The sequence below is a fragment of the Mustela nigripes genome, chromosome 7 (assembly GCF_022355385.1).
Source record: "Mustela nigripes isolate SB6536 chromosome 7, MUSNIG.SB6536, whole genome shotgun sequence".
Classification (NCBI taxonomy): domain Eukaryota; kingdom Metazoa; phylum Chordata; class Mammalia; order Carnivora; family Mustelidae; genus Mustela; species Mustela nigripes.
The window spans coordinates 92,645,516-92,659,185 of NC_081563.1; the positions used below are offsets into that span (position 1 = coordinate 92,645,516).

Here is a 13,670-nt window from a genome sequence, read left to right on the forward strand (position 1 = left end):
TGTGGTAAGGGTCCTCGTACAGATTGGCAGAGGTAAGCGGGTGCTTTCCAGGGCTCAACTGGGATGTTACGCCAAATGGCATTCTAAGCCATGTTTATAGCCTGCTTGGTTATTTGAGGCCGTCTTGGTACAAGTGAATGAATGCCTCTTTGTAAGAGTGTCTCGGGCCTCATACTTCCCACCAAAATAATATTGTTACTTCAAGTAACATGACCACCACCAAGTTTATTAGTTAAAAGACAAGCACTCATTTGGTCTCCAAAAATTTCCCTGGTGTGGCAAGGTATAAAATTGAATAGGTTAGAATTAAAACTCTCAAATTTTTTGGTTTGGATTATCACATATAGCAAAACCATATTTCTCTTAAAAAGTCAGTCAGTATAAAGGTCTTCTCTACCTACCACCACCACAACATGGCTTTCTTCAAATTCTGTACAACAAATTTGGGTAAAATCAAAGGTGGCAGAGTGCTTTAGACTTTGTGCTGCGAGCATTTCCCACAAAATGTTTGGAAGGCACTAAATCACCCCATCGCCTATTATGATGCTATGGGAGGAACAGCACCAGCACTTTGGGTACTTTCTGATTACACTTTTGGGACCGATATACTCAGAGGGCAGCCTTGTTTTCTCTCAGCAAGACTGTACTTGGATGAAGAGGAATCATGACACCCCACAAATCCCTCTGTGCTGGATTTTCTGCAGGGTTTTTGCATTTCTCTGCTCTCAGGGGCAGCCTTACTTTCCTGGTAAGGACAGAAATGGGTCTAGTTGGAGACACAGCTGTGACGGAGCCTGTCACATCACATTGAAAAGGCCTCTCTGCCTCTGCCCCAGCACCAACTGCACAGGTAGTAAGCCGTCCTTCACAGGAGGCCAGCGTCCCTTACCACCAGGCTTTCACATCTGGCGTAAATATGCAGTCCAGTTACATAGACAATCCTAGGACTACACACCCTGATTTTACATTTCATTGCCCATGAAATGGAAGAGAATTATACTTGTTCCAGTTAAGAATCTTATTTCTACAGAGCCTAGATTCTAACAGTGGAAATAAACTTTAGATATGCAAAACATTTTAGAAAGCAAACATTTATTAACACATTAAACAATTTTTTTGTAGAATTCTAAAGAAACAAATTCAAGACAAAAATTCTTCCAGTAGGTAACAAAATAATCTATTATTTAAATTCCTTCCATTAAGAGGACTTTATTCCATGAAACAGTACATCAGCTGGGCAGGCTCATTCTTACCAAAAGTAAAATGCTTGTGTGACAGTTTCACTGTTGCTGTTCTGTAAACACAACCAGGATACACTGTCATCACTGAAAATTCAGTACTGCCATCTTCAAGAGCAAGTGTGAAACATGTTATCAGCACCTAAAACATCTTAGAGTGGTTTTAGTATTTACTTAACATGTTACAAGTTAAAACAAAATAAGCATTTAGGGAGAGTCTTCCCACATTAGTTTCTGGCATGGTACAGCTGTATCTTCATCCTGGAACTTAGGATAAAGTACCTTTCTCTTAGAAAGTGAACATGTTTTCACAGCAAGTTTAATAAATTAAAATACAAGGAAAACAACTAGTGAACAAAAAAACTCTTCGGGTTCTCTCTTTAAATTATTATGTTTAGGGTTACATGTGAGTCAAAGCACTTAGCATGCGGCCACACATCCAAGCCACTGGAACCAAGAATCAGGCTTAGCAAATAAAGAATTAACTTCACTGCAAATTCATTTTAAGCAGAAGGCCAGCATGAGCCAGCCACAGGAGCACTGAAGGCAAAGTTCCTGGTTCTTCACAATCTACTCTTAAGGCATAATCAAAGACAAGTTCCAAGGGTTTTGGTCCCTTCTGCTTATGTGCTCACATGTTCCCAAGGAAAGAAATGTGAGGGAACTACTTACCTGTTTCAAGCTCTTGATACATAAAAGAGGAATTCTGCATTTCTGAAAGTCACAGAGTTAAGTCAGGAAAACCTAGCCAAAAATACTAACACTCTGTGTTCTAAGATTTGCCAGACCACCTCATTGCTACTTGTGAATAAAAGGACTCCACAGTGTTTCAAGTGTTCTAAAGCCTCTTACTTTACTTTTTTACACTTCTGCAAAAACACTACACCATTTGCTGCTAGAATCTTTGGTAGGACAGCTTTTACCTAATCAGACTTTAGGAATGAAACCCAACAGCTACACTTCATTTCAGCAGTCACTCTACGGCCAACTTCCTAGCTGTGAATGTGCTGTGAGTACAGATTACAGAAAGCTATTTTTCAAGTGTTCAAATTGTCATTCCTTTTTTAGTGCCTACAGACAGGAGGTGGAAGAGAATGAATGCAACCATCCATTTCTTCAGTCCCAACTCAAGGGTCCCCAAGCAAATCAACTTGCTTCTGTTCAACAGCAAAGAGCTGAAAATACATGGTCCCAGTTTTATTTCAGCTTGGTAGAAAAATAGCTTAAAATTATCAGGAAACTAAACCCACACAGAGGGGTAAGGCAGGCTGAGAGACCAGGGAGATCACTAACATAAACTTCATGAGCTGGGCCAGGGCTCTGTATTCTACATTTCCATAGTTGTCCAAACTTCCTACACATCAGGACAAGCGTTATGCATACGACCTGCACCAGGATCCAGTGAGGTCATGTTAACTGCTTTGTCGATCAAGCATAGCTGAGATCATGCAGACTAGGATTTTTTAAGGGGAAGCTCTAAAAATGCTTTGATAAAGACGTGCAAGTTAGCAGAGATTCAGGAAAATGTGCAGAAGGTATTGCCCACTCTGCTCGCAGACAATCCGTCTTAGCCCCTGACATGAACCTGCATACAGCAATCACACATGCGGAGACGCAGCGTAGGATCTGCCTGGCAGGCACCAAAGCTCTCATTCCATGTCGGTCAGCGAGTGAAGCTGTGTTGGCATCGTGTCTGCCTGTGGAGTCAGCTCACTGAGCTCACTGATGGTAGTGGCCAGCAGTGTGTCCTGAGACACCACGCAATCGTCTGACTTGCAGGCTGGGTCTGCAGAACTGTTCTCATGCACTGTGGACACACTGCCTTGGACTGTGGCAAGGTTGTGAAAATGGCCATTTTCTGCAAAAGACAGCAATTTATCCGAAAGTTTGGATGACGTATATTCTTCATCCAGCTGCTCAGTCTTGTGCGTGTCATCGCTCTTGGGTGAGCCATCTACAATAACAAGGAAAGACTTCCATGGAGTATTCTTATCATGTATCTACAAATCAAACACAAAACAGAAGTCACAACATGTCTCTGAACAAGTACATCTTTTACAACAGTGGTCTCTTTTCAACTTCAATTTAGTTTCCACCATAGCAAAATACCCTTCCACTAATGGCCAACTATTTCTCTACCACCACTGTCACTGTTAAGAAGCACGTGTCATAGACTGTGCTCTTGGGGACCCGAGACTCAGTTCTTCGTTCACACTGTGAATGTGCTCCCTGCAGAGAAAATCTGAAAAGGAAAGGCCCACTGTCGTCTTCTACGATGACCCTATGGAATGATGGCCGGCATTTCTGTCTAGAGTTACGTGCACCTGGGACCAGTGATTTGTCATGCAGAAACTGTGCTGCTGCTTACCGAGGTATGCCGCCGCAGGGTGGACTTGTCAGTGAATGTCCGCCCACACGCGTTACACATGAATGGCTTCTCCCCCGTGTGGATGCGATGGTGACGCTGGAGAGCGTTGAGCTGGGTGAACTGCTTCCCACACTGGTCACAGCAATAAGGACGTTCCCCTGAGATGGGAAGAGAAAAAAGTCACTGGTTGATCTCTCCAGCCTACTGTGTTGAATTCTGGTATGCTCTGGAATCATGCTCCTAGGAGACCACTGGAAAGCAGCAGTCAGAAGGCTATGCTGGGAACAACTCAAGAGTCGACTGACAGGTACAAATCTACTCCTGTGATATCAGGAGTTTATGCTAAACTTCTGGGAGTTTAAAAAGCAGGTACTACATCTACAGAACTAAACCTGTTTTCCACAGTAACGGAATATAAAATTCCAAGTCCCATAATAACTGAATTTGTGTGTGTGTACACTAATATATCTGGACCATTATTCCAAATTCTAATCTGAAAGTATTATAATGTCCACATATCCACATCCACATCCAAACACTCCTACCTTTCCAGTTTGTGAGAGCCAGAAACTAGAAACTCAGAAATTTTAAAATGCTATATGACACACAAAACAATGCTAAATTCTGATAGTTTTCTAGTAAACATAAAACTTTTGGGACATTATCCTTGCCACACTAGGGAACTCCCCTTCCCTAGAGACATGCCAGCCATACCTGTATGGACTTTAATGTGCTGGTAGAGTGAATTCCGCTGGGCAAAAGTCCTGAAACAAACTTCACATTTAAAGGGTTTGGATCCAGTATGGATTCTATTGTGATGTTTTAAATACTCCTTAGAAGCAAAACTCTTGCCACATGTTTCACACATGAAAGGTCTTTCACCTACATGAAAAAGTGAGACAGAAAGTTAGAAATGCTACAAGCACCAGAACCCTCGACGAGCTGGCCCACACTCTAGAACACATATGAAGTCACAGCACGTGACATCTTCACATTGAAACTGTCCTAAAACATCTATTTGTGTAGGATGCCTGCTACTTCCTGCAAGTTCAGGTAAAATATCCTTGGGAATCCTAAGAAGGGTTCCACTAGCCTAGAATTAGATCATTAGTTGGCCCAAATTTTGTAAATTTAGTCATTCCAAACAAGAAATTAATATTACAATCTGTTTGGGGGAATTGTTGGATTTTTCCAAGGAGCACTGGTGTGGCACTTTATCAGAACCAAAGTGTCTCCTGAGAGTAGAGGAAGTTTATATGGATACATATGCACCGCTGTTCTGGGGCAGCAACTCCAACAAACCTGGGCTGGTTTACAGAACAGGAGAAAAATGTTTCTACTTCATGTTGCATAGTTTTAGTCTTTTAATCCCACAGATCAGACTCATCTGATCATTAGGTGTGCCCCTGACTTTACAAACATCAAAATAAAAATACTGGCTTTAACAGACCGTGAATACATTAATATTTTCATCAACTGACCAGTTCTCACTTAATGCTTCAGTGTGACCTGACCTCACCTCCATCCCCAATCTTCCATCAGGCACCAATTCTTATTCAGGGTGTCAATAATTCTCATCATTAAATGCCTCAGCTCTGCCTTGCCTGCATGTGAACTTGAGGCTCATATGGCAGTCTTTAGAGTTAAAAATTTTTAAATGCAAGCAAGAAAGAACTGGATCAGTATGGTAACAGCAGTGTATGACAGTTAGATTCTACATCCTATACACTAAGGTTCTGAACCTCAGGATGGCTGTGCTCAGTTTGAATAGAGTCAACCTGAATTTTCTCCCTCACATAATAAAATCACATCACAAAATTTTGAAAAATAGAAATGAGATAATCCCACCTCCTAATATATTATATAGCAATTTATTTTCATCTAGTCTTCTATGTGCAGGTTTTCAATGTAACTGGAATTAGCTGTGTGCACAACTGTACATTTTCAAATCCATATCCAAGCACAGGTGTTTTTCATAACGTTCATAGCCCTGGGAGTGGCCCCATCAGGTGCCGAGAAGGGATGGATTTACCAGTTTACTGAACCACTTCCTTGTGGTTGGACCATCAGGCTGTTTCCAATGCTCTGTTATTACGGAGAGCAAGAAGCGGGATGAGAGCATATAGCTTTTCCCATATTTTGGATAATTGCTTTAAGACAGATTCCTGGAAATGGAATTTGGGGCTAGAACAGTAGGAACTGTTTCATACCTCTTGATATGTAAGACTCACGTGCCAGCTCCTACTGCCCAGTGTGCACGGCTGCCACCACGAGCATGCCAGCACCAGAGAGCCATGGGCATATTTGAGTTGTTTTTGCTCACTTTCGAGATGGAAAAGCTATATCACGGCCTTAGCCTGCACCACTTTAGTAGATGCCAACTTCTAAATTAAATGGCAGTTTCTTCTACAGCTAGAAAGACATTCAATCACAACAGCATTGAGTATTTACCTGTGTGACACCTTTTATGATAAATCAGCATGTGGTTCTGAGTGAATCTTGCACCACATTCATCACAGACAAAAGGTTTTTCCCCTGTATGAATTCTGAAAGTACAACATTCAGATGATAACTTAGGATGTATCTCAAAGCTCACTTTGCAATATAATTTCCACTCTAGCCTGCAAAGATGGTTATTCCAAGAGACCAAATGAGAATGGCTGAAGGGGAAGTACACAGGCCCATGACCTCCATCCCCAAATTCGTTTCTGCTGGAGGCCAGCGGCTGCTGTGCTTCCCCAGGGGACGCTGCAGGGCCCAAGCCAGCAGACACTCGCCTTTGCTCCCTCTCTTCACCACTGAATAGTACCATGCAGTATTTGCAAAGCTTCCTCATCACAGTAATTGACCACAAACACCTTGGGGACTACGGCTGACCAAGCACCATGTGATCAAAACCGTTACCAACGATTCCTAAGACGACATGAGCAGTCCAGAAAGAACGGTTCTCAAAATGCTGAAAAAAGCTGGTTTCTAAGGAACGTGCATCAGCATTTGAGTTTCACAACTAGGATGAAGCAGCCATCAACCACGACTCACTGCGTGCTTCCTGTCAAGGTTTTAACTGATCACAGAGTAAAAAGAAAATGAACACCATGCTACCACCCCAAAGACGCCCCAGCCTGACGATGGCAGGTCTAGAAAAGGAGAAACTGCTTCTCTGGATTTCAAGCATAAACAGCACTGGAAGGAAACCATTTTTTTTAAGTAAAAAAATAAAAACCAGTGTACTCCACCTACAGGTCAAAAATTATGAACAGAAGACACTGTCCTCATTCTGAAGGTTAGACTAACCAGTGGCACTTTCCAAGCCCCGAGAACGAACACCTACAACCAGAGGAGGGTCCTAAAGCCCTAAGAGTCCTCTCACTGAGATCTTCAATGGGACCATGGGACCAGCTGGTCACAGGTCCAAGTTCTAAATGAAGAGTAAGGAAAAGAGAAATGAAGGCCATTAGCCCAACTGGCCCTCAAGTATAAGCATGGCAGGCATGGTAAGCTCCAGAGGCTACTCTGGGATTGGGAAAGCCTGGCCTGCAGTGGCCGTGCGACAAGACTGTCAGGGTCTGGGTTTCATGTCCAGGCTTCTGTGCTGGCACTGGGCACAGGGTGAGGGGGATAGCCATCAGCCCAGGGCCTGTAGGAAGGCTGAATAAAGAAGAGGCACTTCCACCAAGAAAGAGAATTCACAGACGTCCCAAAGCAGACCCCCAATTTCTAGAGGCCACAAATTAAGAAGTGGAACATCTGCAGACATAGCCACACTGGTCAAACCCTGGAACGACCTCGATCTCTCCCCAACCCCATCCTCAGAACACAAACGGGCCACATGGCAGGCAAAGAGCACCCTCGCAGTGGCTCTGGCCGGTGGCCCCGGCCCTACCTCATGTGGGTCTTCAGTGCCGAGGGCTGCGAGAACTTGGCCTCGCACTCGGTGCAGCCATAGGGCTTGTGGCCTGTGTGCGTCCGCTCGTGCAGTCGCAGCGCTGTCTTGGAGCTCAGGCCCTTGCCGCACTGCTGGCACTGGTGGCGCTCGCCACCACCCTCGTGCACCTGCACCACGTGCCGCTTGACATCCTTCTTCCGCTTGAACTTCTTGCCGCACAGCTCGCATGGGAAGTGGCGCTCGCTGCTGTGCACATGGCGCTGGTGGCTCTTGAGGTTGCAGCGGTTGGCAAAGGTCTGGCCGCACGTGTCACAGCGATGAACCACCTCAGTGGCCACCCCATGGTGGTGCCGGATATGTTTCAGGAAGCTCTTCTCATACAGAAAGGCTTTTTCACAGATAGTGCACTTGAAGTTGCTCTTCCTCTTCTCGCCCTCCTCCTCCTCGTCATCCTCCTCCTCCACGCCTCCTGCGTCCTCCCTACTGCCTGCTTTTGGCAGCTCCTGGGCTGCCTCCACTCCCACTCCGCCCTCCTCACGCTTTGTGATGGGCTCCACCTCTGCTCCCATGGCCTCTGGGTTGGGATCCTCGGGGCTTTGGCAGTCCCCCATGTCGTCCTCGGCACTTTTCTGCTGCTCTCGCAGCCTTCTTGTGTATTTCTTTTTAGGGATTTCCACAAACACCTTTCTTCCAGCCAGCCTTCCACTGGCCCTTCTGATTTTGGGGTAGGGAGGCTTGATTGCATCTTTTTTCTTGTCAGGTTTCTCCTTGGACTTCTTCAGGGGCATATCTGGCAACACGCCATTGCTGATTGTCTCTACTAGGGGATCTGAGGAATCCCCAAGGCCATTAGTGAGAGGACTGTCCCCTGGGGAACTTGCCCTGGGGTCAGGAGCAACAGCAGCTTGGGAGTTACTGCTCCCTTCTGCCTCCTGAGACTCAGAGAAGTTCTGCAACTCCAGAAGTACAGATTCTAACATCTGTTTCTTCAACTGAAAACAAGTCTCTGATAAGTCCAGACATTTTAGTTTCTCAGCCATTTCCAGCATTCGCTGCACCCGATCTTCTTCTACCTGTACCTTTGCAGTGTACACAAACTCGAGAAATGAGGCAAAGTCAACAACTTGTACTTCATTTAGATAAACGTTAGTCCTCGTACCATCTACAGTCTTCTCATTAAGGAACATCTCCTTAAAGAATTTGCTGGTGGCTGCCAACACAGCTTTATGAGCCATGAACTCTTCACGGACGCCCTGGTACTCCACGCTGACAGTCACATCACACAGGTGACCAAGAAGGCGTAGCTGATGCATTTCATGCAGAAGGTTGAATGGTGAGGATTTGGATTCCAGCAGAACCGCACCACTTTCCATGTTTCTTCTTTCGTGTAACAGCTCTGAAAACAGAAACAAAAATTATTCATGCCTGAGCAAAAGGATTAAAAGTCAAGATTATTTCAGTTCTCTAAAGGATATCAACTGATTAACAAACAAAACCTAGCTTTCCTCATCTAAAGAGATAAGTCACGCTACTTCTTAGTGAGTTCTAAAGTGAAGTCCTAATGCACCCTCTTAAGGTAGTATATGCACCAAAAAAAAAAAAAAAAAAAAATTACTATGATTTCTCCCAATGATAAACATAATTAACCAAAGTCATACTTAATGAAATATATTACAGCAGTAATCTGCTTAGCTAGATCATTTTCTAATTTGCTTATAGACACACCTCAAAACTATAATAGAATTTACAGCAACAACAACGTCTATCTCTTTGACCAGGAAATCAAATAATTAAAACACATGGCCACCAAACCTTAGAGGATCATGTCTGCCTTTGAAAACAACCAACCTGGGGAGACTGGGTGGCTCAGCTGGTTGACTGTCTTTGGCTGGGGTCATGATCTCAGTGTCCTGGGATGGAGTCCCACATTGGAGTCTGCTTATCCCTCTCCCTCTGCCCCTTCCCATGCTGGTGCTCTCTCTCTCTCATAAAGAAATAAAAATAGGGGCACCTGGGTGGCTCAGTGGGTTAAGCCTCTGCCTTCGGCTCAGGTCATGATCTCAGTGTCCTGGGATCGAGCCCCGCATCTGGCTCTCTGCTCGGTGGGGAGCCTGTTTCCCTTCCTCTCTCTCTCTGCCTACCTCTCTGCCTACTTGTGATCTCTGTCTGTCAAATAAATAAATAAAATCTTAAAAAAAAAAAAAAAGAAATAAAAATAAAATAACATAAAATAAAAATAAGAAAAAAAACAACCAACTTGGGAGACTGGGTGGCTCAGTTGGTTAAATGCCTGCCTTCAACTCAGGTCATGATCCCAGAATCCTGGGATCAAGCCCTGCATCCCACTCCTCTCACAGTGGGGAGCCTGCTTCTCCCTCTGCCTACTGCTCCCCCTGCTTGTACACAGGCGCATGCTCTCTCTCTCTCTGACAAATTAATAAAATCTTAAGGAAAGAAAACAACCAACTATAACTACTTTCCACAAGGAAAACTTGATAAAATAGTCCATAATCCATGGCCATTTCCAGCACCCCTAGACACCTCATAATTGAATTACTGTTACTCTTTGAGAATAACTTCACAAGCTGTGCTACCTTGAACAAGTAACTTAATTTCTCTGAACCACAGTCTGCTCCTCTGTAGAAAGATGGCAGAGCCCATGAGGCTCCAATACAAACATGTCAAGTGCTTACAGCTTCACCTGTGGCTTGTAAACTACTTGCTACTGGCTTCCCATACATGAGGCCTAGGTGCTATTGTCGCTATTACCTTCCCCATTTCACAGAAGAGGAACTGACAAGATTAAGTGGTTGGGCCGGGGCTTGAGCCAGGGACTCCAGACTCACACTGAAACTGCTCAGCATACCTAAGCAGTGCCAAATGCAAAGAGCTGCTTTTCCTCCCTAGATCTTTCCATGACTGGAAACTGCAGATTTCACTCCCTACCCAAGGTCTCCTTCCCTGGCTTCCGTGGCCCCCTACACCAGCACAGGTCACTTCTTTACTGGAACTACTCTTTCCTCAGACTCCCTATGTGCTTCCTCAAGATGCACTCCAACCCTATGCTCTAGAATCTACCTTCATTTGTAGAATCTACAAATGTTTTGGCTCCTAAATCTCCACCCCTGTCCAAAGTACCCGTCCTCCTTCTATCCCCCTTCAGCCAGATCTTAGATGTTGCCTCAGACTCAACATGTCTAGGGCAGAACTTGTCTTCATCTTTCCTGGAAAACCATCCTCACCTCTACCCAGTTTTCCAGTCCCACCAGTGATACTGTTTCCAGGACCTGGGGCTACAGCTGGCTTCCTACAACCACCAGCCACCCCAAAACACGAAAAAGACTGCCCTCTGAGAGTTCAACTGTAACTAGAACATCCAGGAGGCCTGAACAGTTACCCGAAGACACCCCACAGTCAACTGAGAACGCCCACCAAGCCCAAATGGGTAAGGCAGGGAAGGAGCGGTACACTGGCCAAGGACCGTCACTGATTTCAGCCCCAGCGCCGGAGAAATGGCTGCAGAGGGCTCTCTCAATCTGATGCCCATCCTCCCCAGTAGCCCTCCACTGCCCCAAACCTCTGCCAACCGGGCCCTCAAGCAGACGTGTGAACCTACAGGCGGCGAACAGAGATTTCTGAGTCAATCAATAAAGTGGTTGCTGAGTGCGATTTCCCATCCTGTCTGAGCACAGGAAGGGAAGACAGTGATCATGGCGACAGGAATCCTCTGGCCTGGGTGACAGCTGCATCTCCCACTGTAATTGGCTGGCGCCCGGCCGCACCTCTGTGTCCGAGCATCTCCCTCCCGCCGGCCGTTCTCCGCGGCTCCTCCGCACTAAGGAAGGTGCGGCAATCCCTCCCGGCCGCGTCCGGTCGGCCTCTCGCTTGGATGGCGCACGCCCCCGCCCCCTCGGCCCCTCCGACCCGCACACCTCCAAGGGACACACGCTCCCTCTGCAAACGGATCCGGTGCCTGCTGGGCCGCGGGGGCATCCAGGGCGCCCGCGAGATCGGGCCTGGACCCCGACCCTGGCCGCCCGAGGCTCCTGCGCCCCCGAGGTCCGCCGCTTCTCCAGGAAGGCACGCGCTGCCGGCCCACTCGCCAAGCCCGGACAAGTCGGGAGGCAACGGCTGGGGCGAGAAGCCCCGACGACCCGTGGGCCGCACACTCACCTCCCAGCCGGCGTTGCCGCCGCCGCCGCCACCGCGCGTCCACCGGACCAGGCCCCCGGGGACCGACGGCTGGCTGGGCGGGGCGGGACAACAGCGCGGGCGCCGCCGATTGGCCGCCCCGGCCCGCTCCGCCCCCAGACGGCCCCGCCCCTCCCGTGTCTAGGGGTGGGGACTGCGCGCGCACGTCTGACTGCGGAGGCCGTTCGAGCAGAGTTACGTGATTCGACTGATGCTTGGAGCCCAAGTCCATGCTGGATTGCGTCACCAGCAGCGAGTCACGGTTTGCGCCTGCGCAGAAGACAACGAAGGCGGTTCCGTGGCTGTTCTTGGCGCGGCGGGGGCGGAGCCGGGCCAGCCCCAGAAGGTCACGTGAGTGGGGGAGGGGTGCGTGGTCACTTTCGGGCCTGTCTTCGGTTGCCCGCCTGTGGCATTTGTAGTCCGGGTGCTACACGTAGTCCGGTGCGTTGTCCGCCACTCGAAGAAGGGGAGGATCTACGACGGCGGCTGGCACCGGGAAGGAGCTGGCTTTCCGCGTGCGTCCTGAGACTGGCCGGTGGCTGACAAAGCGCTTCCACGTGCTGCAGGACTGGGTTGGCTAGGGGCGGGGTGCTCGGCGGGCATTCTTCCCGCACGGTCGCCGCCAGAGTTGGCCCCGGCTCAAGAGCCACGAGACCCCACCTCTCACCTTGCTTCAGCGTACCGTGTAGGGTCCCGGGAGTCTGCAGCCACGCACGTGGTTTGAGTGCTCATTGTGGAGCTTCCCAAAGACCCAGCCGCCCTTCGGTGGAAAGAATCCATGCTCCATCTTTGAATCCTTCAGCCCCAAACCTTGCTGCTTCCATGCATCCTTGTGCACTCTTAATCAAAATCCTGTTCTGGAAGATTCGCCTTAAATTAAACTTCCAGTTCTCGATTAATCCGGCCTGACTTCCTGCTGCGAGCCAATGGCTAAAGATTTGCGAGATCCTGTTGCTCACTGTGGCTGGTGTAGCACTGGGCGGGGTCTTACCCTCAGGGTGTGTCGGTAATTTGTAGGACTATAAAACGCAGATTAAAAATCAGACGCTTAACTTTCTGTTGAAAATATTTTCCTCCCCTTTTTGAGCAAGTAGTTTAGAAAAGTGATCATTGTAAGTATTTTCTGTTTGAGATGTACCTAATTCCTTCTGAAGATTAGCTAGGCCCTGAGTCAGCTTTATGATCCAGAACCTAGAACAGCTGTGTTCAAGGGCTCCCGGAGCCATCTGTTCGCAGTGTAAGCATCCAGAGAGAAAGCGCCCAATCTCCCAGTTTCCTAGGAGACTAACTTTAAAGGGCGCCTTGTTCCAAAGTTGCACAACTAACTCCTGTCATAAAGGTATGAGATAAACCAAGTAGATGACCTAGATAGTCATCCCACTCACCAAGTAGAGAGCATGAACTATGTGTGATCAGTAGTAGTGTCTAGTCGTCTACTGGAGCACTAGTTATTACTGTACATTGAGACAGATTGTACCTAGTTAGCTAACATGAAAAGGCTGAGATTTCTTTCCTTGTCAATTGCCTGTGATGCATGTTACATTCTGGTTTAAGGCGTATTCAATAATACGCCTTAAAAAGTGTTTTCTTTACTACTTTTATAGAGATTAGGGGAGAAGATTTTATTTTCCGTTTTATCTCAACAGGAGCCAGCTTCCCACACATACTAGGTACTAAGTCAGTATTTGAAGAGTGAAAGAGAGGCATCTTTGCTTAGGCACACTCCTTTTTGTAGTCCATGATTCCAGGAAATTGGTATGAACACAATGAACACTTGTGGCCCCAGATCCAGAATAATTTTTTATTTTATGATTTTATTTTACATTGCTAAAAGTTGATTTGCATCCTCACTTAAATCTTCATTGCTTTTTGGCCATTTGTGTATTTCCTTTGGAGAAATTTTTATTCATTCAGATCCTCTATTGTTTTAGTTATTGTTCTTTTTATTATAAACTTTTATATTCTAGATGAAAGTCCCTTATCACAT

General features: G+C 46.8%; 1 protein-coding gene across 3 annotated transcripts; it reads right to left on the reverse strand.

Moving 5' to 3' along the window:
* Window positions 1–1,073: 1,073 nt before the first annotated feature.
* On the reverse strand, window positions 1,074–12,764 carry GZF1 (GDNF inducible zinc finger protein 1). 3 transcript variants are annotated; one of them, XM_059406436.1, is made up of 6 exons: window positions 11,666–12,764; window positions 7,490–8,888; window positions 6,058–6,152; window positions 4,321–4,488; window positions 3,607–3,764; window positions 1,074–3,192 (listed from the first exon to the last, which is right to left on the reverse strand). In XM_059406436.1, the coding sequence occupies exons 1-6, from the start codon at window positions 11,913–11,915 to the stop codon at window positions 2,944–2,946; spliced, it is 2,319 nt and encodes a 772-aa protein (XP_059262419.1). In that variant the 5' UTR covers window positions 11,916–12,764; the 3' UTR covers window positions 1,074–2,943. The 3 variants fall into 3 exon arrangements, with proteins under 3 accessions (XP_059262419.1, XP_059262418.1, XP_059262420.1); XM_059406435.1 differs by having other exon boundaries at window positions 1,074–3,238; window positions 11,666–12,757; XM_059406437.1 differs by lacking the exon at window positions 11,666–12,764 and adding an exon at window positions 11,425–11,657 and having other exon boundaries at window positions 1,074–3,238.
* Between the last annotated feature and the right edge of the window lie 906 nt (window positions 12,765–13,670).